The sequence below is a fragment of the Mustela lutreola genome, chromosome 6 (assembly GCF_030435805.1).
Source record: "Mustela lutreola isolate mMusLut2 chromosome 6, mMusLut2.pri, whole genome shotgun sequence".
Lineage (NCBI taxonomy): Eukaryota > Metazoa > Chordata > Mammalia > Carnivora > Mustelidae > Mustela > Mustela lutreola.
In genome coordinates, this window is record NC_081295.1 from 83,532,444 (window position 1) to 83,559,181 (window position 26,738).

At 34.8% G+C, this 26,738-nt stretch overlaps 1 protein-coding gene across 3 annotated transcripts in view; it reads right to left on the reverse strand.

Annotated features, from left to right (window-relative positions):
* KPNA5 (karyopherin subunit alpha 5) overlaps positions 1-26,738 on the reverse strand; it is a 52,500-nt gene that overhangs the window by 4,697 nt on the left and 21,065 nt on the right. For all 3 annotated transcript variants that reach the window (XM_059177752.1, XM_059177751.1, XM_059177749.1), the window contains 6 exons: positions 23,809-23,908; positions 12,532-12,695; positions 10,612-10,690; positions 7,871-7,996; positions 6,957-7,084; positions 2,602-2,780 (listed from right to left, as the gene is read on the reverse strand). In XM_059177752.1, the coding sequence (XP_059033735.1) occupies positions 2,602-2,780; positions 6,957-7,084; positions 7,871-7,996; positions 10,612-10,690; positions 12,532-12,695; positions 23,809-23,908 (776 nt within the window). The remainder of the gene's footprint in view (positions 1-2,601; positions 2,781-6,956; positions 7,085-7,870; positions 7,997-10,611; positions 10,691-12,531; positions 12,696-23,808; positions 23,909-26,738) is intronic.

Genomic DNA, 26,738 nt, shown 5'->3' on the forward strand with positions numbered 1-26,738 from the left:
AACCAAGGAGGTGAACGACCTGGACATTAAGAACTATAATGAAAGAAATTGAAGACAGTACAAATAAATGGAAAGATATTCTGTGCTAATGGGTTGGAAGAATTAATATTGTTAAAATGTCTATTCTACCCAAAACAATCTACAGATTCAATATACTCTGTGTCAAAATTCCAATGGCATTTTTCCAGAAATAGAACAAATAATCCTAAAATAAACATAAATATATTGGAGAGAGAGAGAGCACAGAAGGAGAGTGAGAGGGAGAAGCAGACTCCCCACTGGACAGGGAATCCGATATGTGGCTCGATTCCAGGGCCCCAGGGTCAGGACCAGAGCCGAAGGTAGACACTTAATTGACTGAGCCACTCAGGTGCCTCTTTATAGAAGCACACAGAACCCTAAATAGCCAAAAGCAGCTTTAAAAAAAGAACAAAGCTGGAGACATCATACTCTCTGATTTCAAACTGTATTACAAAGCTGTAATAATAAAAACTTACTAGCATAAAAACAGATCGATGGAATAGAGAGCCCAGAAAGAAACCCACATATAAAATCAATTAATTTACTACAAAGAAGCAAAGAATGTAAAATACAATGGGAAAAGGGCAGTCTTTTAAAAAAATGGTGCTGGAAAACTGGACAATCACACACAAAAGAGTGAAACTGGGCCACTAACATACACTGTACACAAAAACTCTGTATACATTACTTGAATGTAAGATCTGAAACCATAAAGTAGAAGAAAACATCAGTGATAAACTTTTGACACTGGTCTTGTCAATATTTTAGAATTGACACCCAAAGCAAATACAACAAAAGTCAAAATAAACAAGTGGGATTACATCAAACTAAAAAAAGCTTCTGCACAGCAAAGGAACCCATCAACAAAATCAACGAAATGAAAAGACAACCTATAGAATAGAGACAATATTTGCAAGTCATATACCTTAAGGAGTTAATGCCCAAAATACATAAAGAACTGAACACCAACTCAACACCCAAAACAAGCAATCTGGCTAAAATATGGGCAGAGGACCTAAACAGAAACTATTCCAAAGAAGACAGATATCCAACAAGCACCTGAAAAGGTGTCCAACGTCAGTAATCATTAGGGAAATTTAAATAAAAACTGCAATGAAAATAATTGCCTCACATCTGTTAGAATGACTATTATCCAAAAGACTAGATATAACAAGTATAGGTAGATGTGAACAAATGAGACCCTGGTGCACTGTTGGTAGGAATGTAAATTGGTGCAGCCACTATGGTAAACAGTACAGAGGTTCTTCAAAAATTAAACTACCCCCAAAAAACAGAACTATCACATAATTTAGCAATTCCACTTCTGGGTATTTATCCAAAGAAAATGCAAACACTAAGTAGAAAAGACATCTGCTATCCCAACGTTCACTGAAGCACTATTTAGGGTGGCTAAGATATGTGAGCAACATAACTGTTTACTGACAAATGAATGGATAAAAAGAAAAAAAAATGTACACATGTATACGATAAAATATTCAGCCATAAAAAAAGAATGTAATCTTGTCGTTTGTGACAACACGGATGGACTTTGATGGCATTATGCTAAATAAAATAAGCCACAGAGAGAAAATAATCTCACACATATGTAAAATCCAAAAACAAACAACAACAAAAAATACCAAGCTCATAGATACAGAGAATGGACTGGTGGTTGCCAGTGGGGAAAGTTGGCAAAATGGGTGAAGGAGGTCAAAAGGTACAAACTTCTAGTAATAAATAAGTCATGGAGAAATAACGTATAGCATGGGCACCAGAGTTAATAATATTGTATTATGTATTTATAAATTGCTAAGAAAGTAAATCTTACAAGTTCTCATCACAAGGAAAACATTTTGTAACTGTATGGTAATGGTTGTTAACTAGACTTACTATGGTGATCATGATAGTTTTACAGCATATACAAACATGGAATCATTATGTTGTATACCTGAGGGCAACTTGTAATATTATATGTCAGTTAAAAAAAAGACTTGACAAAGGGGCACATGCACCCGAATGTTTATAGCAGCAATGTCCACAATAGCCAAACTATGGAAAGAACCTAGATGTCCATCAACAGATGAACGGATCACGAAGATGTGGTATATATACACAATGGAATACTATGCAGCCATCAAAAGAAATGAAATCTTGCCATTTGCGACAACATGGATGGAACTAGAGCGTATCATGCTTAGCGAAATAAGTCAAGCAGAGAAAGACAACTATCATATGATCTCCCTGATATGAGGAAGTGGTGATGCAACATGGGGGCTTAAGTGGGTAGGAGAAGAATCAATGAAACAAGATGGGATTGGGAGGGAGACAAACCATAAGTGACTCTTAATCTCACAAAACAAATTGAGGGTTGCTAGGGGGAGGGGGTTTGGGAGAAGGGGGTGGGGTTGTGGACATTGGGGAGGGTGTGTGCTTTGGTGAGTGCTGTGAAGTGTGTAAACCTGGTGATTTGCGGACCTGTACCCCTGGGGATAAAAATATATGTTTATAAAAAATAAAAAATTAATTAAAAAAAAAAAAGAAGACTTGACTGTAATGATACATTTTGAACTGACTGCTTACCATATGCTTCTTCAATGAGAGCACAGTATGGATTAATGCCTATTCCATTCTGCTTAGATTCTTGTTCTCCAAGACGTAAAATATTTTCAAGTCCATTTAAAGCCACTTGGACTATTTTAGAGTCCATAACAGTCAACAGGTCACAAAGTGGTTTAATGCAACCTAAGGCTACCAAATACCTTCAGAGTGATTTTTAAAAAAGTGGAGGGGAAAAAAAAAAAACATTTAGAAAGACTTAAATATTATTTATAGCAAATATTCTTCAGTGAACTGTTCAATAAACAATTAAGAAAAATATCTTTATACAAACTCGACATTAAAATATTTAAATTTTCACTTACATAGGAACCTGAAAACTTTTTACTCTATTTTCATTTAACATAATTAGCAATAAACGAGATTACAAATATTACAAAAATACACATACAAGTAAATCATTACTTGGACTGTTTCTGCATGGCATATGAATAGTATTAAGAACAACAGTGGTTTCAAGGTGCCAATATTTAAAGGTGAGTCTATGTGCACATACTAGGGTCATATAGAAGTAGGTAGAAATGAAGAGGGATAAGGGATACCTAAATCAAATTTTTCACAAAAACAATCATAGCTGATGCTCTAAAATACCACCTATGTTTCAGAAGCAATACTGAATACTGAATACTACATTATGAATAATTTTAATAAACAATGTTCACAAAGTTATTCCATTCATTTTTTAATACTTTGTTCTTTTCTAGTTTTTATTAGCTCTTTTCCATTCTCTATAATATAAACAAAGTAACTGATTTATTTAGTTGGCAAAAAGTCCATTAAAGCTAAAGAAAAAACACACGTACTTGTTTGAAGCTAGACTGCATGGCTTCAAGTCCCAATTCCACTCATTAGTTGTGTGACTTTGAGTGACTGCTCTATGTCTAAGTTTCTCCATCTTAAAATGGAGATAATAACAGTACCAAGCTCAGACAGTTGCTACAAAAATATAGTTAAGCATTCAATAAAAGTTAATTTCTTTTTTTCTTTTTTCCAAAGATTTTATTTATTTATTCTACAGAGACACAGTGAGAGAGGAACAGAAGCAAGGGGAGAGGGAGAAGGAGAAGCAGGCTTCCCGCTGAGCAGGTATCCTGATGCAGAGCTCAATCCCAGGCCCTGGGATCATGAACTGAGCTGAAGACAGACACTTGATGACTGAGCCACCCAGGTACCCCTAAAAGTTAGTTTCTACTCTTTTTTTTTTTAATTACATACCTTCACTAGAGCACTCAATTGCCATATACGATAGCTAATCGATATATTTGTTGATTGAATATTTCTTAGAGGTATGAAGTTAAAGGACATAAAATACATGAAGGTATCGGATACACCCTTGGCATTTAATAACTGAAATGACTTAGCACAACAACTGGCAACATGAGACATTCAATAAATATTAGTGGTATGCATGCTGAAACTAATTTGTAATCAAGATCTCCTCCCATATACGTAGAATTAATGAAATGATGAAAATGGTAAGAAGAAATAATGATCTCAGTTTGGACACTCGATTCACACCAATAAATTTAAGTAATAATATATGGACTAGACATAATAATGAAAATAATTAAACAAAGAAACTTTGGTTCCCAAAGAATATAAAAATAATATTAGCTGATAAAAAAAAAAAATGAGAGCCGACCCTGTACACACTGTTGGTGGGAAATGCAAGCTGGTGCAACCACTCTGGAAAACAGCATAGAGGTTCCTCAAAAAGTTGAAAATAGAGTTACCATATGACCCAGCAATCACACTACTGGGTATTTACCCTAAAGATACCAAATATAGTGATCTGAAGGGGTACGTGTACCCAAATGTTTATAGCAGCAATGTCCACGATATCCAAACTATGGAAAGAACCTAGATGTCCATCAACAGATGAGTGGATAAAGATGTGGTACAGATATACAATGGAATACTATGCAGCCATCAAAAGAAATGAAATCTTGTTATTTGTGACGACATGGGTGGAACTAGAGGGTATTATGCTTAGCAAAATAAGTCAATCAGAGAAAGACAATTATCATATGATCTCCCTGATATGAGGAAGTGGAGAGGCAATGTGGGGGGTTTGGGAGGAAAGGAATAAATGAAACAAGATGGGATTAGGAGGGAGTCAAACCATAAGAGACTCTTAATCTCACCAAACAAACTGAGGATTGCCGGGGGGAAGGAGGTAAGGAGAGGGTGGTGGGGTTATGGACACTGGGGAGGGTATGTGCTATGGTGAGTGCTGTGATGTGTAAACCTGGCGATTCACAGACCTGTACCCCTGGGGCTAATAATACATTATATGTTAATAAAAAAAATTAAAAAATTAAAAAAAAATGCAAGCTAGAACAAGGGGAAGACCTTGTTTTATTATTCTTTATATTCATAACATAATGAGATGGAAATGTAATAGAAAGAGGTAGAATGGAAGAGATGTTATCAATATATAAAAATATAAATCTTAGACACAAAATAATAGCACAAACGAAGGCAATAAGGCAAAGCTGTCACAACAGGTTATCTCAAAATCCTCTCAGCAATTTGTAAAATAGCTAGCAGCTGCCTTATTTTATAAATTAAGACATAAATTAAATATTCATTAGAAAATACTTCCTAGGGCGCCTGGGTGGCTCAGTGGGTTAGGCCGCTGCCTTCAGCTCAGGTCATGATCTCAGGGTCCTGAGATCGAGTCCCGCATCGGGCTCTCTGCTCGGCAGGGAGCCTGCTTCCTCCTCTCTCTCTGCCTGCCTCTCTGCCTACTTGTGATCTCTCTCTGTCAAATAAATAAATAAAAAATCTTAAAAAAAAAAAAAAAAAAAAGAAAAGAAAATACTTCCTAAACAGTCACTTCAAGAAACCCAGAGAGTCCTAAATTTCACAGACAAATCCATAGAACAAGAAGATTCTGTAGGAAGTCAGGCTTTTATGCAAGTGCAAAGTAGAACCTTGTTATGGGGCAAAAGAGAGTAAAAAGCACAAGATAAAAAGAAATTTAGGAATCAATTCTGATCATAAAAGTTGTGAAGATTACAAATAACAATGATAATATTAGCTAATCTTAGTAGAGAACTTAATGTTTAGGTACCACGTTAAGTGCTTTAAATGTATGAATCCCAGGGTGCCTGGGTGGCTCAGTGGGTTAAGGCCTCTGCCTTTGTCTCAGGTTATGATCCCAGGGTCCTGGGATCAAGACCTGCGTTGGGCTCTCTGCTCGGCAGAGAGCCTGCTTCCTCCTCTCTCTCTGCCTGCCTCTCTGCCTATTTGTGATCTCTGTCAGGTAAATAAATAAAATCTTTTAAAAAATAAATAAATAAATAAATAAAAAATAAATAAATGTATGAATCTCATTTAATTATCAGGAGACTACCATAAGGTATTATCTGTTATCAAATTCACTTAAAAAATGAAGAAACTGGGGCGCCTGGGTGGCTCAGTGGGTTAAACTTCTGCCTTCAGCTCAGGTCATGATCTCAGGGTCCTGGGGTCGAGCCCCACATTGGGCTCTCTGCTCAGCAGGGAGCCTGCTTCCCCCCCCTCTCTCTGCCTGCTTCTCTGCCTACTTGTGATCTCTATCTGTCAAATAAATAAATAAAATCTTTAAAAAAAAAAAAAGAAGAAGAAACTGTGGATCAGACAGGTAAAATGACTTTGTCAAAGCCATACAACTTTTACTGAAAAAACAGGATTTGAAAGCAGCCTGACTTCAAAGCCCATGTACCTAGTATTTATGTTGTTAATAAAAGAAACAAGTAAACAAACAACAAAAGGCCTATCAAAAAAGCTACTGTGAAAGAAAAAAAAGAAAATAATTATAGGGAAAGAAAAGATACCATCCACAGGTAAGGCTAACAACTGACTAGGAAAACATTACTATAAAAACAAATGTCTATTTCAGTATTATCTTTTATTTTATTTTTAAAAATTATTTTAAATAAGTGGATATTCAAATTCATTAGCCATTTCTATATAATACAGTTATATGCATGTGACTCTAATAGTATAAAAAAATATTTAGTGTCCATTAGAGTATATTTTGCAAATTAATATAAACTATTCTTTTTCAGATTTTTAGTCTCTGATTTTTCATAAATAGTCTGCCAAGGCAAGTGATGTTAACTATCCTTTACTGAAAAACATTAAAAACAAAAAACTACTGTGAATGAATAATATAACTGATATAACAAATGCTTTCATTTAACATTAAAAATGCATTTTAAATTGACTTAGAAATAATACTTTAGTTTCATCAACAAATAAAAAGTATATAGTACTTTATTTTATTCCATGTGCATTTAAAAAAATAAATATAAAAAAACCCTGTATCACACCTTATTTGTTCTGGAGTACCTCCTGATGTTGCATTAGTTATAGCCCAAGCTGCTTCTTTCCTGGTGCGAAACTCTGCTTTCTGAAGAATCTCAATCAAAACAGGAAAAATATTTGCATCTATAACAGCCTGAGGAGGAAAAATGATACAACATAAACAGTCCCAATGCTATTTTTAAAATGTTATAAGTAGAGAAAATATAAGACCCATTGGCTTTAAAATGACTATTTGGAAATAACTTTGGAAATCTTTCTAATCTTCCAACAAACTTTCACATACTTTCAAGACTGGAAAAAATATTAACAGAACATTCATTTAAATATGATAAAGCTCAGTTGGTTAAGGGTCTGCCTTGGCTCAGGTCATGATCCCAGAGACCTGGGACTGAGCCCCACATCCTGCTCCCCGCAAAACGGGGAGCCTGCTTCTCCCTCTGTCCTTCACCCCAATCACATTCTCTCTCACTCACTTTATTATTAAATAAATAAATAAATAAAATCATCAAAAAAAAAAAAAAAAAGATGATAAAGCACAAGGTAAATACTTGATCAAAATGGATAGGTAATTTTTGACTCAAGAAGCCTGATAAGACCCTAATAAATCATTACTTAAAAGTTGAGAGGAAGGGTCATTATCAAGCTTATTTAAAACTAATAAAAATCAATCCCTTTTTAAGACCAGCCTTATGCATGCAACACTGTGGGCAGTTTTATACACACACATACACAATTCCTCACTAGATTACTATAAATGAATGTTGTTATTTTAGAGGAGAAAAGACCATTTTCTGTAAAATACTTTTCAAGAATTTTTTTTAAGTAACTCACTAAAAAAAAAAATCATTCATAAAATGCTGACTTTTGTCCAAACTGACTTAAGAGATCTTGCTGTTTTCTTAGATCTGGAAGGATTTACCTGAATCTGAGCTCTATTTCCAGCAGTGATGTTAGAAACAGTCCAGCAGGCTTCTTTTCTGATTGATTCCTTTGGGCTACTCAACAAGTGTAAGAGACATGGTAATGCAGAGCAATTCAAAATTACCTGAAACAGAAATCAGGAATGGTAACAAAGTCTTATAGCAAAAAACTACACAACGATAGGCGAATGATTTACAGAAATACAAAAATCACTCTTGAAAAACTAAATTAAGAAAAAAGAAATTCATCTCAAAGTAAAACTTAGGTGCTCGCTACCTTCTACTCTCCCACTTCACCAAACATGCTGCATTAAAGTGCTTTGTCAAACCACTAAAATGAGAATAAGCAGGACACTGAGAAGTGTGTCCCTCATATTTATGAATACACTCAAGAATTCAACTGATACGACACTTCAAGAGAGATTTAGTGACTGATCACGATCCAACCTCTAGTTTAACCAAATGAAATAGAAAAAAAAAATCAAAAATTTTCAAAGTACCTGAACTCAGAATAGGTAAGAAACCTCAATGTACAGAATAAGTCAATTTTTTCATTCAACTTTTTTTTTTACTGTTCTGCTTTTCTTTCAGAACATACTAAAGAAGTACGCTCTGAGCAGAGAAAGACAATTATATGGTTTTACTTGTATGTGGAACATAAGGAATAGCATGGAGGACATCAGGAGAAGGAAGGGAAAGATGGAGGGGATTTTGGAACTCAGAGCGGGAGATGAACCATGACAGGCTATGGACTCCTCTGGGAAACAAACTGAGGGTTTCAGAGGGGAGGAAGGTGAGGGGAATGGGTTAGCCTGGTGATCGGTATTAAGGAGGGCACAGACTGCATGGAGCACTGGGTGTTAAACACAAACAATGAATCATGGAACACTACATCAAAAACTAATGATGTACTATTTGGTAACTAACAAAACATAATAAAATTTTTACAAATTTTTAAAAATGTAAATTAAAGTGAAAGTAAAAAATTAAAATACTTTGTTTTTAAAAAAAATAAAATAAAATTTCAAATATAGGGAGTGCCTGGGTGACACAGTTGGTTAGGGATCCAAAACCAAGGTTTTGGTTCAGGTCAAAATCTCAGGATTGTGGAGACTGGGTCCCGAGTTTGGCTCCACGCTCAGTGAAGAGTGTGCTTGTCCCTCTACCTCCCGCTCTGTCCCTACCTTCACTGCTAATGTGTGCTCTCACTTTCTCTTAAATAAATAAATAAATAAATAAATAAAATCTTAAAAAAAAAAAAAAAAGGAAGTATGTTCTACTTTGTTCCTTTACATCTTTACACTCTTCCTTCCACAGCATAATTCATTATGTTCCTATTTTCAGAATACCCACAAGATTTACATTAAATTTACTTGCTGACGAATGTATGAAGCAGTGTACCAAAATTCTGCTGAAAAGTGTTATGTTTAGAAGGGCATTCTCATTTAAAGAGCTATTTTAAATTAATAACTATCAATTACTAAGGATCAACTGTTTAATAACTAATATACCTAAACAGGACTTGAAAAGATTAAACGTGAAAGATAACATGTAAGTTAAAATAAAGTTTAAGTTATGGTGGCAAACAAAGGAGAATCTAATGTGTTACAGAGTTTGAGTTCCTATCTTCAAGAAAGATTGCTCCAGATCTAAGTCAATTGTCATCACACCTTTTCCGGTATCTCACTATTCTCCAAAAGACAGACAGACACACACACACATAGTTACAAATCTGGAAAATATTTCCTTGCTATCTTTTCTTCCATTCTCGTAATCTAGGTCTTCAATCTGCTATAAAAGGTTGGGGTACCAGGTGGTGGGTATTATAGAGGGCACGGATTGCATGGAGCACTGGGTGTGGTGAAAAAATAATGAATACTGTTATGCTGAAAATAAATAAATTTAATTAAAAAAAGATTAAATGTAATAAAACTCAAAAAAAAAAAAAGGGCCCTCCTATTTCCAACCAACTCCATGCTTAAACTATAATCAATCACCATTTCACCAACAGGTTCTTCTCCAGTCAAGATTAATGTCTCTTAAATACAACTCACACGGGGCACCTGGGTGGCTCAGTGGGTTAAGCCTCTGCTTTCAGCTCAGGTCATGATCTCAGGGTCCTGGGATCAAGCCCTGCATCCAGCTCTCTGCTCAGCAGGGAGCCTGCTTCCCCCTCTCTCTCTGCCTGCCTCTCTGCCTACTTGTGATCTGTCAAATGAATAAAATCTTAAAAAAAAAAATACAACTCACATATGTCTGCTTCTACACCTATGATCACATAAATCTCTTCTAGTTTACTTAAATTCTTCCCCAACTTAAGGATATAGCTTTAGTTACAACTTCTTTATGGAATCTACAAAGATTTCTCAGCACAGTGATTTCTTTTTTAAAGTTCTATAGCATTTACTGACCAATCAGTTCTCAAGAAACATACACTGATAAGTAATTTGCTTTGCTTTAATATATATTTTCTCCTCAATTTTATTTTAAGTCCCTCAAGAGCCATCCTACTATTTTGTACTTCTTTGTATTGATATAGATCTAGGACAGTGCTTTCACATATAGCTCTTCAAGGCTGATCTTGATTATCAAGAATATGCTTACTGTCACATTATGGATGCTAATATAATTATGGTAGTGCTAAAGTCTTGATTAATATGTAAACCAAGTAGTATGAAACTAAATAAATTTCTTAAAATCCATTATCTTAACAATTTATCATATTAAAGTCTGAACTCACCTGTGTTTGAATATCATCACCAGTCACAATATTACCAACTGCTCTTAATGCAGGCGATACAACTTTATAATCATTATGCCTAAAAATAATAAAAATATGAACTTAAATACTATGCAAGAGTTAAAATTTACAAAAGAATTGCAAAAATAATACAAAATAGTCCTATATATCTTTACCCAGAGATCCCACTCAAGTTTCACTAATTATGCCAGTAATACTTCTGTAATAGAGAATCTAATCCAGGCTTATGTATTATACCCAGTTGTTATGTCTCTAGTCTCTTTTAATTAAAAAGTTTCTATTTTTTTCTTTATTTCATGATTTTGGCATTTATAATGATCATAAAGCAATTATAGGTTTTGTCCAACGTTTCCTCATGATTAAGATACAAATTATATACTCTTAGTTAGGATATCACAAATGCAACCATCTTTTCAATACATAGGATAGCATCTGATACCTGTTTTGTCCACAATAGTGGCACTGAATTCCAGTCACTTAAAATGGTGTCGGTCAGATTTCTCCACTTCAATATACTGTTTTTCCCTTTATAATTAATATTTTTGAGAGGATATACTTTTAGACTATGTTAAATCCCATTCCTTAAGCCTCTTTCACCAATGACTACTTTCACCACCTCTTGATGTGTATTGTCTGAATTATCAATATTGTTTGTTGCCAATGATAATTTTGTAATACGATCATTCCAACTACATGCTTTTCAGTCTATCTATTGATCTATCTACTTATTTTAGCGGGGCTCATGAATTCCTATTTTATTCAATGCTATAACATATTATTATAATTTATTTTAATGCTCAAATCATCTGAAGCTTGGAAGTTAGAACAGCAGAAGTCCCTGCAAGCGGGTTTTTTGTGTTCTTTTGATAGTTCTTCACTCTTTAAGCACTTACTACTTCCAGGTTCATCTTATTTTTTCTCAATCCCAGCCCTAGAATCAGCCATTTGTCCAAGAATTTTGGTTCCTGTTAATGAAGAGTAGCATTTAAAAACCAAGACCTGGTGTGTTCAGCTTCTGAGTATAGATGTGTCACTATTCCCATGCCCTTTAAGAGGACATATACACACACATACACACACTTATTTCTACATCTATCTCTTTATGTTGAAAGCCATGAGTTCACATTCTCCAGTTCTAATCTAATACCACTAGATTATTCTGGCTTTCCTCCTTTCCATATTTATATCTCCATTCTCTTAGAATAAGAAACTGGCTTCTGATCCAGCTAGGCTGTTATCCATCATGTGTTGCTCCAGCCTGCTTGTTATGCTGCTCTAGTGGGTGCCATCCTCAAGCTTGAGCCCTGATCCCCCCATTGAACCTGCCTGCCTACCCTTCTCAGATGTTGTCTTTGGAGTAGAGCCACAACTCCTTCTCAGACCTCTCTTCTTTGTGCCATCTGCTTCATTTGAGCCTACCTAATGGCTTTTTGACAAAAGGAAGTAGTATAAAGTCTTTTTAAAGAAAAAAGATCATTTTAAAACAAATTATAAGTTTTTAACTTCTTTTATAAAAAATATGTTCTTTTTAAAGAAGGTAGCAATAATAGTCTAGCAAGTGGACTTTTACAGCAATTAGTTACTTAGTGAACAATTACAGTTACTGTAATGAACAATTAACTAGATTACTGGTTCTGTACAAGCATTCCATATATACCTGTTGAATTAAGTCCCTGCCAGTCATAAAAAGATTAAAACCAGTGAAATACATCCACAAAATGATAGTTCCAACTAAGGATGGGATACAAATTTAAGAAGGTCAACTCTTCACATTATAGCTGTTCTGAAAAATGAGGCTGATGGCTTTTCAATACTTCCTGAAGATAGTCACTTTTAAGATCTTTATAAGGCCATTACTCTAACTGCTAAATTTAATACACAATCATAAATTATAGTTACATCAAAAGTTCCACCAATCTTCGACAGACTCCAGAATCAATGACTGCTTGAATTTTATCATTGGGTCCATCAGAAAGATAAGAAAGGGCCCAGCATACATCTGCTAATACATCTGGGTCACTGCTGAACAACAATCGTGACAAGACATTTAAGCAAGGTGAAACCTGGAAGAAAAGAAAAGAGCCAATATTTAACAATTTTCTCTGTTTAAGACCAAATTTCTTTAGGAAAAATATAGAATCCCATTTTAAAATAAAAATTCAATGCTAGTGTCCAGAATCTATAAAGAACTTAGCAAACTCAACACCCAAAGAACAAATAATCCAATCAAGAAATGGGCAGAAGACATGAACAGACATTTCTGCAAAGAAGACATCCAGATGGCGAACAGACACATGAAAAAGTGCTCCATATCACTCGGCATCAGGGAAATACAAATCAAAACCACAATGAGATATCACCTCACACCAGTCAGAATGGCTAAAATCAACAAGTCAGGAAATGACAGATGCTGGCGAGGATGCGGAGAAAGGGGAACCCTCCTACACTGTTGGTGGGAATGCAAGCTGGTGCAGCCACTCTGGAAAACAGCATGGAGGTTCCTCAAAATGTTGAAAATAGAACTGCCCTATGACCCAGCAATTGCACTATTGGGTATTTACCCTAAAGATACAAATGTAGTGATCCAAAGGGACACATGCACCCGAATGTTTATAGCAGCAATGTCCACAATAGCCAAACTATGGAAAGAACCTAGATGTCCATCAACAGATGAATGGATCAAGAAGATATGGTATATATACACAATGGAATACTATGCAGCCATCAAAAGAAATGAAATCTTGCCATTTGCAACAACGTGGATGGAACTAGAGCATATCATGCTTAGCGAAATAAGTCAAGCAGAGAAAGACAACTATCATATGATCTCCCTGATATGAGGAAGTGGTGATGCAACATGGAGGCTTAAATGGGTAGAAGAATAAATGAAACAAGATGGGATTGGGAGGGAGACAAACCATAAGTGACTCTTAATCTCACAAAACAAACTGAGGGTTGCCGGGGGGAGGGGGTTGGGGAGAAGGGGGTGGGATTATGGACATTGGGGAGGGTATGTGATTTGGTGAGTGCTGTGAAGTGTGTAAACCTGGTGATTCACAGACCTGGGGATAAAAATATATGTTTATAAAAAATATATGTTTATAAAAAATAAAAAATTAAAAAAAAAAAAAAATTCAATGCTATAAAAATGCCGGAAAAATTGAAATGTTCTATTGTCTTAAAAAATAATGATCGTACACGAGAACATGTAACTGATTTTTTCCAATTAATCTTTTTTTTTAAAAGATTTATTTATTTTATGGGCGCCTGGGTGGCTCAGTGGGTTAAGCCGCTGCCTTCGGCTCAGGTCATGATCTCAGGGTCCTGGGATTGAGTCCCGCATTGGGCTCTCTGCTCAGCAGGGAGCCTGCTTCCTTCTCTCTCTCTCTGCCTGCCTCTCAGTGTACTTGTAATTTCTCTCTGTCAAATAAATAAATAAATAAATAAATCTTAAAAAAAAAAAAAAAAGATTTATTTATTTTAGAGAGAGACAGCACAAATGAGCTGGGGGAGGGAAAGAGGGAGAAAGAGAAGGGAAGCAGACTCCCCACAGAGCAGGGAGCTCAATGCAGGGCTTGATCCCAGGACCCTGAGATTATGATCTGAGCTGAAACCAAGAAATGGACGCTTAACCAACTGAGCCGCCCAGGAGCCCCTCCAATTAATCTTACATTAGATATGTGTAATTTAAAACTTTTTTAAGAGTAACGAAATACATGTTTGAGATCCCCTATCTTTAAATCACACACATAACACACCCAAAAAAGGCATACCAAAATTAAGAGAAGTAAAAATGTTTTAGTTAACTAAAAATGTTTCATTTTTTAAGTGTTTAATATGATCATGAAATATGATCTAACTGAAATAAACCTCACCCTACTCATTACATGTACATTACTAGAAACAAATCTAATAATCATTTGAGGACTAAAGGTGTAGAAAATACAAAAAGAAATCTGAAAGGTTTTTAAATGAAAGTCACTAATAAACTGTACTTCTTAAGGTACTGAAACCTTGAATTTTTAATTACAAAAAAGAAAAACCACATACATGACAAGAAATTTTAATCTCTCTAGCATTAATATTACAACTACTTAGTTGTGAAATGAGCATATCACTTCACCTCTCTGAGACTCAGTTTCCAAATCTGTGACACAAAGGCTGAATTAGAGAAATTCTATGATCCTTCCTTTCTCAAACTAGACAGTCCTAGATTCACTAGCTGTATGACCATGGGCAAATTATTCTAATATTTCTGAAACACAATTTCTTCACTTACAAAACAGGGATTAAACAATATTGTTAAATTACTAAAAATGCATGTAGCATCTTAGAACAGTGTCTGACATACAGTAAGCACAGACATACTAGCTCTTTTTATTGCCATGATCAGTATTGATTCTACTACAATCCTTAAAGTTTTTTCAAAGAGGTTTTTTTTTTAAGATTTTTATTTATTTATTTGACAGAGAGAAAGAAATGGCACAATCAGGGGGAGCAGCAGGCAGAGGCAGAGGGTGAAGTATGGGATCATGACCTGAGCCAAAGTCAGATGCTTAACCAACTAAACTACCCAGCTGTCCCATTTTTTTATTTTTTTTTTAAGATTTTATTTATTGGACAGAGATCACAACTAGGCAGAGAAGCAGAGAGAGAGGAGAAAGCAGGCTCCCTGCTGAGCAGAGAGTCTGATGTGGGGCTTGATCCCAGGACCCTGGGATCATGACCTGAGCCGAAGGCAGAGCCACTGAGCCACCCAGGCACCCCCTGTTTTTTTTTTTTTTTAACAGCAACCTAAAGTATACCTCAGATAAGAGCTGTATATGAAATTTAGATATACCACAAATAAAGAGTAATGACAACTTTTTTAAGGTTCTAGTACTTAAGATAAATTTTCTCTTTACCTCTGCTTTAAAGATTGCCGGTACATAAACTATAACCTTCTAAAAATACTTATCTATCTTTTCACTGGGCCCTTCTGTCAGGATGACACTAGGGCCCATGAACAAAAAAAAGGTTGCTTTTTTAAAAATATTTTGTAATAGATGTGCTTGTAAGTTAATAAAACAAATCTGTACAACTGGATCCTTTCCAAACAATCATGCCTTCACGCTTGTCAATGACCTCCTCCTTCCTTGAAGAGAAATGTGAGAATCATTTTTTTAAAGCAAATAGAAATTTTTGAGTTAAAAAATAAGCATACAGATCTGTATCTTTTTACTGATTTAAAAAACAAAGCACTACAGATTTCTAGTTTTAAGGGAGCAAAATAAAACCATTTCTGACCCACAGTCTTCTCAGAAACAAGGAAAAGAAGAAAGTGAAATATAAATCCCATTTCTAAGGAATATAGCAGACATCTGTAATCATGCCCACAATATATTGTGGACAGGATTATGAGAAGAGAAAGGGGATACCTCAATGCCTGGAGAGGGAACTACCAAAAAGAAGAAAGCTAATTAAAAAAAAAAAGAAGAAGAAGAAAGCTAATTTATCCTGCAACAATCACTTCAAAGAGCCTAAAGAATCAAAAGTGCCAGTTATCACAGAGGGCACAGAAGAGGAATGGTGCTAAAACAGAAAGAAACGTTAAAAGGTTAAAGGAGAAACACGTTAGACTATAGGTAGGTGTCTAATATTCTTAATGCTACCAAAGACTAGAGGTTTATTTTAAGGAACTGAAAAACGAAAAGTGAACTATAGAAACTGAACTTTGGGGTATCAGATATACACGAGTTTGAAATAAAGCATGAGACCAGAAATTACAGATTAAGTAAAAGTTTGTATACTGACGGATGAAAGCCTCTAGTCCTCCTCTAATGTCCAGCTCGCCCCTCTCCAGTAGTATTATCTGTTCTACACTTCAACCCAATCTATTTACTTTCCAGCAGAAGACTGGAAAATCTGTCTCTGGAGAAACGAATGGTCTCAGAAAATACAGAAATTTTGAGTTCCTCATAGAAAACATGGTTTTGCTGCCCAATTACTCTATAATGAAGCCCAAGAAATGACGAATCTAAACACTCGCCTCTCTATCTATTTTTCATTTTAGCTTTTAGTGTCTGCCTCCTAAGTATGTCCAGAGTGCCCAGGATCACCAGTTATGTGAAATTTCCCAGTAAAAAAGAGACTAAGACAAAAAAACCATAAATAAAATAAAAACATACAGAGAAACAGACACCAGAAAAAAGAAAACATCAAAAAAAATTATAAATCCTCAGGTAGATAATCTGCTGAGTCCATAAAAAAAGCTGTAACACCGATACAGAAAAATTCCACCTAAAGATGAGTAATCTGAGAACAAAAAAAATCCTTGAAAATTATTGTGAAAATAAAAATTTCAAAAAAATGTGAATAAAATATCTCATAGAAAATCACAGAAAAGTTATTAAAAAAAGTCTTAAGCCTTATTAATATAAATTACAGTAAGTTTGGAATACATAAATAACCAAAAAGAGTCAACGATTCCTAACTGAGGAGTTTATATTTTAGTGGAAGAAAGATTTTTTAAAAAATTAAATGTATAAAACTTTTTTAAAAAGATTTATTTGTTTGACAGACAGAGATCACAAGTAGGCAGAGAGGCAGGCAGAGAGAGAGAGGGGTAAGCAGGCTCCCTGCTGAGCAGAGAGCCCGATGCGGGACTCGATCCCAGGACCCTGAGATCATGACCTGAGCTGAAGGCAAAGGCTTAACCAACTGAGCCACCCAGGTGCCCCATATAATACATTTTTTAAATCATATATATTAAAAGTTACTAAGAAAAAAGTTAAGAGTAAAATGTGGAGGTCAGTGGCTGGGGTAGTAAGAGATTACATTATTATGTAGGATAGTTGCAGTGGAGCTCATGGAAAAGGTAACTTATAAGCAAGCACTTACAGAAGATGAGAAAATTATGCAGATATTAAGCAGATATTAAGCATTAAACTGTAGGCCAGTAGTTCTCAAAGTGTGGACCATGGACCCCTGAAGGATTCTTGAAACCTTGGGGGGAGATGCCAAAACCATTTTCATAATTATACTAACACAAAATTGGTCTTTTTCATGTTGTTGATATTTACACTAAAGTTACAAAAGCAATGGTGGGTAAAACTCAGCACAAATCAAGGCAGTGATACCAAAATGTACCACAGATCTTTGTATTCTTTATGTTCACAAACTTGCAAAGAAACAGGGTAGGGGGATGATGCCTGTTTCATTTAAGAATTTACCTTGTAGAAGCAATAAAAATTACTAATTTTATTAATTCTCAATTTTTGAATACATGTCTTTTGAAGACATTGTGAGATGTAATGGGAAATATGCATATACACACACACACATATAAAATACATTTAAAAAATATATCTACTGCCCTATTTGAGAACCAACTGCAGATATTATCATGGTACTTCACCCCTAAAACTTCAGCATGTGTCTCCTAAAAAAAATGGCATTTCTTTACATTCTTCTAAGACGATATAATTGTCACATCCAAAAATTTTTCATTGGTACAATAATATTTCTAAGGTCTAAAGAAAATTTAAATATTTTAAGCTAAGACTTAATTTTGATCCATGATCTAATCAGTAATTAAACATTGCATTTACTTATTGTATCTCATTAGTACCTAAAAATAAAGTCAGATTTATTGAGGTAAAAATTACAGTAAAAATAATTCTTTTTAAGTATACAGTTCTAGTGAGAGTTCTGACAAATACATTCAGTTGTATGGCTACCACCCAATCACAAGACAGAACATTTCTATCATGTCTGAAACTACCCTCCTGTCCCTTTCAGGCAATCACTGATCTGATTTTGTTTCATAGTTCTGTCTTCCCCAAAATATTATATTAATGAAATCATACAAAACGTAGCATTTGTGTGTGGTTTCTTTCAATTAGCTTAATTCTTGTGAGATTCACTCACGTTGCTGCATGTACAAGGTAAAAGCTTCTTCCTTTTTATTGTTGAATCACAGTCCACCTTATGAATGAAACATAATTTGTTTATCCATGTACCAGTTGATGTACATCTGGGCTGTTTCCAATTTTTGGTGATTATGAATAAAGCTCTCATAAACATTTATGTACAGGTCTTTTTGTAGACATACTATGTCCTATTCCCTGGGTAAGTATACCATAATCCTAAGTAGCACAATAAGAAACTGCCTTCTTACTAAAGTGTCTGTGCCATTTTACATTTTTACCATCAATGTTTAAAAACTTCAGTTGCTATCCATCTTGTTGGCACCTGTATTATTAGCTTTTTAGATTTTAACCATTCTAACAGATGTCTGCCTTTACTGTTTTTTAATCTTGAATAGCTCCTCAGCCTATTTGTGTGCTTTCATACCACTGATACTCTTAAGAGTCCAGGACATTTCACAAACCATTCCTCACTTCTGATTTGTCTTACTGTTACCTCATTATTAGATTGAAACTAAACATTTCCAGCCAGGGTGTTACATAGATGATGAGGTGTTATTTTTAGTCATGTCCCATCTAAAGGGACATAATATCAGTTTTCCCCTCATTAGTAACGTTGAACTTAATCATTTGGTTAAGGTGATTGAAGAATTTTAATTCTCAACAGTAAATAAATTCTCAACAGTAAATAAATTCTCAACAGTAAATTCTCAACAATAAATAAAACTCCCTCCCATCCCCTTTGTAATTAATAAATATTCTGTAGGGCAATACTTCCGAACCACATCAATATTCTGTCCCCCAACAATCTTTCACCTAAATGTTTTAGAACTCATTGATGATTCCTGCCTAAATCACTTATTAGCATGGTGGTTGACCTTTCTAATATGAAGTCCTTCTACAACTATTAACTGGCATCCTTCTGTAAAAAAGAGCTTTCTTTCCCCATTTTTTAGAATTAGAATAGACTCACAGATTTTTTTTTTAAGATTTTATTTATTTATTGTCAGAGAGAGAGAGAGTGTGTGCACACAAGTAGGGGAAGTGGCATATAGAGGGAGAAGGAGGCTCCCCAATGAGCAAGGAGTCCCATGCAGGACTTGATCCCAGGACCCTAGGATCATAACCTGAGCTGAAGGCAGATGCTTAACCAACTGAGCTACCCAGGCTTCCCAGATTCTTTTTATTCAATATGTTAAAAGTATTTCCTTTCCATAATTCATCTTGATCCTCAAACAGTACCAAATTTGGCTAGAGGAACCCCACCTGAATATACTTCGGAAGTAGAGCCAACAGAATTTAACTGATGGAGTGACTATAGAGAATGAGATAAAAGAGAAAGCAGGCAAAAAATGTTAAAGTACCTCATTTTAAAATGGAAGATGGAAATTCTATTAACTGATATGAAAGACTGCTAGCATAGAAGGTTCTGGGGGAAAAGAACAGGAATTATATTTTAAATATGTTAAGTTTAAGATGTCTATTAGATATCCAAATAAAGATGCTGAGTTTGGAGTCAAAAAGAACATCTGAGCCAACCACTGGAATCTGAAAGTTGCTGGCATGTGGATGACATTTAAAGTCACAGAAAGGGAGTATCAATAAGGAATTGAATGCAGATAAAGAGAAGAAAAAGCCAAAACCATTCACTTTGTACTCTCAACTTTAGGAGGAAAAAGAGAAGAGGAACTAATATATGAAACTGAGACAGAGCAATCATTGAGGTAGAAGGAAAACTTAAGAGAGAAGTGGCCTGAAAACGAAGTGAAAAAAAAATTACGTAGGAAAAGGAAGAGATCGAATGCATCATATGAAGGCAATAGATCACATAAGGTGAAGACTGAGAAATCAATGTGATGTAGCAAGTCATTTAAGATGAGGTCTAAACATTCGCCCCTGGATTTCACAATGTGAAGACACATGTGCACTTAGTGAAAGCAGACTCAGTGTAGTCACTGAGGGAAAATTCCAACTGAAGAGGATTCAATAAGAATGAAAGGAGGGGCGCCTGGGTGGCTCAGTGGGTTAAGCCGCTGCCTTCGGCTCAGGTCATGATCTCAGGGTCCTGGGATCGAGCCCCGCATCGGGGGGGGGGTCTCTGCTCAGCAGGGAGCCTGCGTCCTCCTCTCTCTCTCTGCCTGCCTCTCTGCCTACTTGTGATCTCTCTCTGTCAAATAAATAAATAAAATCTTTAAAAAAAAAAAAAAAAAAGAATGAAAGGAGAGAGAGGAGACAATGAGACTAGACAAATGAGGAATTTTACTATAAAAGAAAGCAAAGAAGTAGATGGCAATAAACATGAAAGTTAATAAGGCTTTCAGGGACCAAGAAAAGATTTAATATGAGAGAAATAACAGTATATTTTCATAGTATTGAGAATGATGTATTGAGAATGTGCCCCTTTGGGGCACCTGGGTGGCTCAGTGGGTTAAAGCCTCTGCCTTAGGCTCAGGTCATGATCCCAGGGTCCTGGGATAGAGCCCCGCATCTGGCTCTCTGCTCAGCAGGGAGTCTGCTCCCCGCCCCCACCTGCCTCACTGCCTACAGATCTCTCTGTCAAATAAATAAAATCTTAAAAAAAAAAAAACCACCTCTAAAAAGCATGTAATATAATTAGAACACTAAAAGATCTCAAAGTTTAAGCAATGCCTTAAAAAAATGCAATACTGGGGTGCCTGGCTGGCTCAGTGGGTTAAGCCTCTGCCTTCGGCTCAGGTCATGATCTCAGGATCCTGGGACTGAGCCCCGCATCAGAGTCTCTGCTCAGCGGGGAGCCTGCTTCCCCCTCTCTCTCTGCCTATTTGTGATCTCTCTCTTTCTCTCTGTGTCATATAAATAAATAAAATCTTTTTTAAAAGATGTGTTAAGCAGGAAAAAAGGAACAATGAAATATGGCATTTTAAACTAATTATATATTTACAACTATTATCACATAATTATTATTTTAACATATACACATACAGATGCATGCTATTTTAAAAGCAAAGGGGGTAAAAACCTCCAAACTCTTAAAAGGACTTTGTATTTTAAAGGAAGAAATTTCAAATGAAAAGCAATGCATAAACCAAAGTTCACTGGGTAAAAACTCAAACAAAATATAGTTATCCCATACCATTTTTTAAGAGATAAAATAAAGGGAAAAATGAAGAGGGAGATATTGGAGTGGTAGACAAACCATGAGAAACTATAGACTCCTCTGGGAAACAAACGAAAGGTTTCAGAAGGGAGGGAGGTGGGGGGTATACGTGAGCCTGATGATGGGTATTAGGGAGGGTATGGACTGCATGAAGCACTGGGTGTTATATGCAAACAACGAATCACAGAACACTACATCAAAAACCAATGATGTACTGTATGGTGATTAACAGGACACAGTAAAAATAAGTAAGTAAATAAATAATTAAGAGGTAAAATAGATTACTATGATTGCTAAAAAAAATGAATATATATATAATTAGCAAGCCAATCTATGTATGCAAGTCTAAACCTACAAATAGCTGGTGAAGGATTCACCATCATCAGTTGAATTAACCCTTATTACCTCCTCAGACAAAATATAAACATTTTCAATTTTACAATAATCACTGCCAAATGATGTTTTTATATATAATTTTTTAAAAGATCATTGAAGGGTACTATGTACCATATAAATATTCTTTTCCTTGTATTATACCCAGGTCAAATACACATACCTTGTCCTTCTACTATTAAAGTGAAAATTATAAAAAATTCTTTTACTCTAACTAAGGCCACTGGTGCAACATTATTTCATAACGTCCTTCCTTGGGGAGCTGTGGTATATAATTTACTCAAAACTTTTCTAAGACACATATCTATTAAACCAAATTTCTGATTAAAATAATAATTTGGGGGGTACCTGGGTGACTCAGTAAGTTAAACACCTGACTCTTGATTTTGGCTCAGGTCATGACTTCACAGGTCATGAGATCAAGCCCTGTGTGGGTGGGGAGTGGGAGGTCTCTGATCAACGGGGATCTGCTTGAGATTCTCTCCCTCTGCCTTTCTCCTCACATGCATGTCTGCCTTTTCTATTCTCTCTCTCAAAGAAATACAAATCTTTAAAAAAAAAAAAAAAGCCTTTTATTTTTAGCATACTTTATAATGCTTTAAACTAGCTTCTTAGTCATGTTATGTACTTGTCAAAAAACATGGAATAGAATTAGGCATGGATGGTTACAGAAAAATTTTATGAACTATGATTAAACCCATAACATGGTACAGGGTATGGGAAAAGATCAACAGATTGATGGGGGGGTCCTGGGTGGCTCAGTCGTTAAGCATCTGCCTTCAACTCAAGTCATGATCCCAGGGTCCTGGGATCAAGCCCTGAGTCAGGCTCAATGGGAAGTCTACTTCTCTCTCTCCCATTCTCCCTGCTTGTGTTCTGTCTCTCACTGTGTCTCTGTCAAATAAATAAATAAAATCTTAAAAAAAAAAAAAAAAAAAAGGTCAATAGATGATGGTACCAATTAGATTTTAAAGTCATGTTGGTGGTTCAGATGAAATGTGGCTAAAATCATGCATTTTTCAAACTGGAATGGTAAAAGTATAAATGAGAAGGCACACCAACTCATGAATCATATTTTTCAATTAGGAATTTATTATTTTTTGCCTCCAGCAACTTTTAAATCCTCACCAGATTTTGAGCTCTTCTTAGTGCTATGGTCAGTATTTCCCTTTCAATCCTAGATACTGAATTAGAAAGAAGTATGATGGTAGCCCAGAAATTTACCTACATTCTATCTTTTTAACATCTTATTGGTAAGAAAATAGAACTAGGTTAGAAATTTATTAATAATTTATTCTTTTAGCGGCAGAATATGAGCAGATGGGGGAACAGATATTTGAAACAGATAAAAAGTACACTGGGAAAGCACAAGCCCCTGTGGACTAATTACTTTTCCAATTTTACAACTAATGAATTACCTTAACCTTTTTGGAGGCTTCAATTTCGCTTATAGGAAATAAATGAGAAGAACTAGATTAAAAGATTTCTAAAGTCAACACTAACATACATAAACATCAAGTGACACTGTTTGCTAAGAGGCAATCACGATGTAAAGTAACAGTAGAAGGGAAACTTCCTTTCTGTTGTATATTCTCTAGACTTTGAGTATGTGCAAATATTGTCTAGTCAATAAATAATTACTAAAAACCCATAAAGTTCCTTCAATCTCTAAAAGTCTATTATAAGGAGACTAAGAAGTTTACATACATAGATTCCTTAATTTGTATATTTTACTCATACCTTACTAAAGTTTGGAGGAGGGTTTTTGCCTCTACATAAATTTGAGAGGGCCCATACAGCATTTCTGGTTGTTGTAAGTCTGTTTGAATTTGTTAATAACCTGCCAAAAAAAAAAAAAAAAAAAAACAGAAAAGGAAAAGAAAAAGAAAAAAGAAAATTGTCACTTTATATTCATTTCTTCTCTTTAGCTATTTTATATCATAAAATATAAAAATTCTCAATATATTTATTACACAATGTGGTAAAGTAGGAAAAAGTAATTTAAAAAAATTATATATATATATATATGTATTTTATTTTTAAAATTCTGAATCTATGATCTGAATGGATCCTTACAAGACACAAAACATGTCCAAAATAAAGGGGGTCATGGAAAACTGATTTACTTCTATATACTTTATTTTTTTAAACCTTGACAGATTTACTGTTTTTAAGTCACAATATAAAGTAACAGATAATACAATTTTGAATATGAAATCTTTACACTGGGACTTTTGAGGAGCAGAAAAGGGAATGGATTAATGTCTTATCAAAAGTAGCCTAAGCATTACAAATTAAGGCCAAATTATCTTAGTAAAAAAAAGAAAAGATACAAAACATTGGGTTTGGTGCTTAATTAAAATTATTCACTATACTTTAAAAAGAATATTAGATTACATTGTTTTAAATGAAAATAATACATTTCAGGAAGCAAAGAATAAAGGGTTAAACTGAATGAAGATCAGCTACTGAGAAGAGATGTTTGTTTTGAACAGATTGTCAGTATTTTTGATCTGCAACCTATTACAAGTATAGAGAAATTAGGTTAAAAAAAAAAATCCCTATTCTGTAGTGAACTCGGCAAAAATGGTGGAGATGGTAACTCTGGCAGCCTGGCAGCCCCCCAGAAACAACCAAAAAAACCTTGTAAACTTTATCAGAACTCTCGAAGATAGTCAAAAGTTTATAGTACCCAAGAAAACTTTTAACTAGGAAAGGGCTGTGATGTGGTAGATTTCAGGCAACATAATTTACCCTTGGCCAACTCCCTCCCAAGTCTGGCAGCAGTCTTAAAGAAGAAAGCTAGAATTCCCACTGTGGGTTCCTGGTTCCAAAAAGGAGCTAAGGAGACTTGTTTCCAAGAAATTGTGTTTGTCTGTTTTGATCTGTGTGGGTGCTATCTGATGAACTAATGCAAGGGGCCTGCCTTTGTTTTGTCTAACTGGGAACTCTTTCATTAAGATCAACAGATAAATTCTTATAAAAAACCATGAAGAAAAGAAGGCAATGAGATTATATTTAAGCTGTTAAAAGCAAAAACTGTCACTTAATATTTCTATATCCTACAAAACTATCCTTCAAAATATCAAAGAGAAAGTAAAAGATTCCTAGAACAAAAGCAGAAAAACTCATCACCAGTAGATCTGCTTTACAAGAGCAACTGAAAGGAACCCTTTCAGCTGAAGTGAAAGGACAATAAACAATAACTCAAAACCAGAAGAAAAAGAATACCACCAAAAATAACTATACAGATAAATCTAAAGGTGGTAATTTGATTTGTAATTCTTTTTTTCTCTATGACTTAAATGACATACATAAAATTGTAACTACAAATCTATCTTAACTGGCATACAATGTATAATGTTATTTTTGACAATAACTTTAAAGGTGGTAGAACAGAGATGTACAGGAGCAGAGTTTTTCCATAATATTGCAACTAAACGGATATTAATTCAAACAAGATTACTGTAAGTTTAAGATGTTAACTGTACTACCTGGACTAATCATTAAGAAAGTTAACTAAAAAATATACAGGAAAGGAAATGAGATGGTAATCAATACCATATTTTACCCCAAAAAATCAAACACAAAAGAAGGCAATAAGGAATTAAGAAACGAAAAAGACATAAAAAATATAGTAAACAACAAAGTGGTGGAAGTCTTTCCTTGTATTTATACTGAATGTGAATGGATCAAATTCTTGGATTAAAATGCAGGGCCTGGCAGAATACATTTTTTAAAACCCCAAGATAAACAAACAACAATCTATGAACCATCTATGCTATATTCTACATGATATTTCACTAATTTTTAAAGATTTATTTACTTTAGAGAGAGGGAAGAGAGCATGTGCAAGAGCAAGGGAGGTTTGGAGGGGAGAAGGAAAGAATCTCAAGCAGACTTCCTGCTGAGCACAGAGCCCCAGGTGGGACTCAATCTCAGAACCCATGAGATCATGACCTGAACTGAAACCAGTAGTCACACTTAAACAACTGAGCTACCCAGGTGCCCCTACAAGATACTCACATTAGATTTGAAGACAAATAGGCTGGAAGTGAAAGGATGGAAAATGATATTCCATGCAAATAATAACCCATAGTTATACTAGTATCAGACAAATAGACTTCATGTCAAAAATTATTTTAAAAGATAAAAAGGACATTATATATTGATAAAAAAGTCAACCCATCATGAAGCTCTAACACTCATAAACTTAGAAGACATAACAACATAGCAAAATACACAAAGCAAAAACTGATAGACCTGAAGGGAGAAATACACAGTTGTACAATCATAGTTAGAAACTTTAGTATATTGTTTTCAGTAATGGACAGAACACCTAGATAGAAGATCAGTAAGAAAAAAAGAGGACTTCAATAACATGATAAACCAAGTAAACATAAAAGACACCTATACAACATTCAACTCAGCAACAGCAGAATACATATTCTTCTCAATTGCACATTAAACATTCTCCAGGATATACTGTATATTAGATGATAGAGCAAATCTGATATATTTTAAAAGACTGAAGTCACACGAAATATCTTCTCTGTCCACAGTGAAACTAAAAATCACTAGTAGAAGAAAAACTGGAAAATTCAATATGTAGAAATTTTAAAAAACATACTCTTAAGCAAAAATGAGTAAAAACAAAAAACAAAATGAGA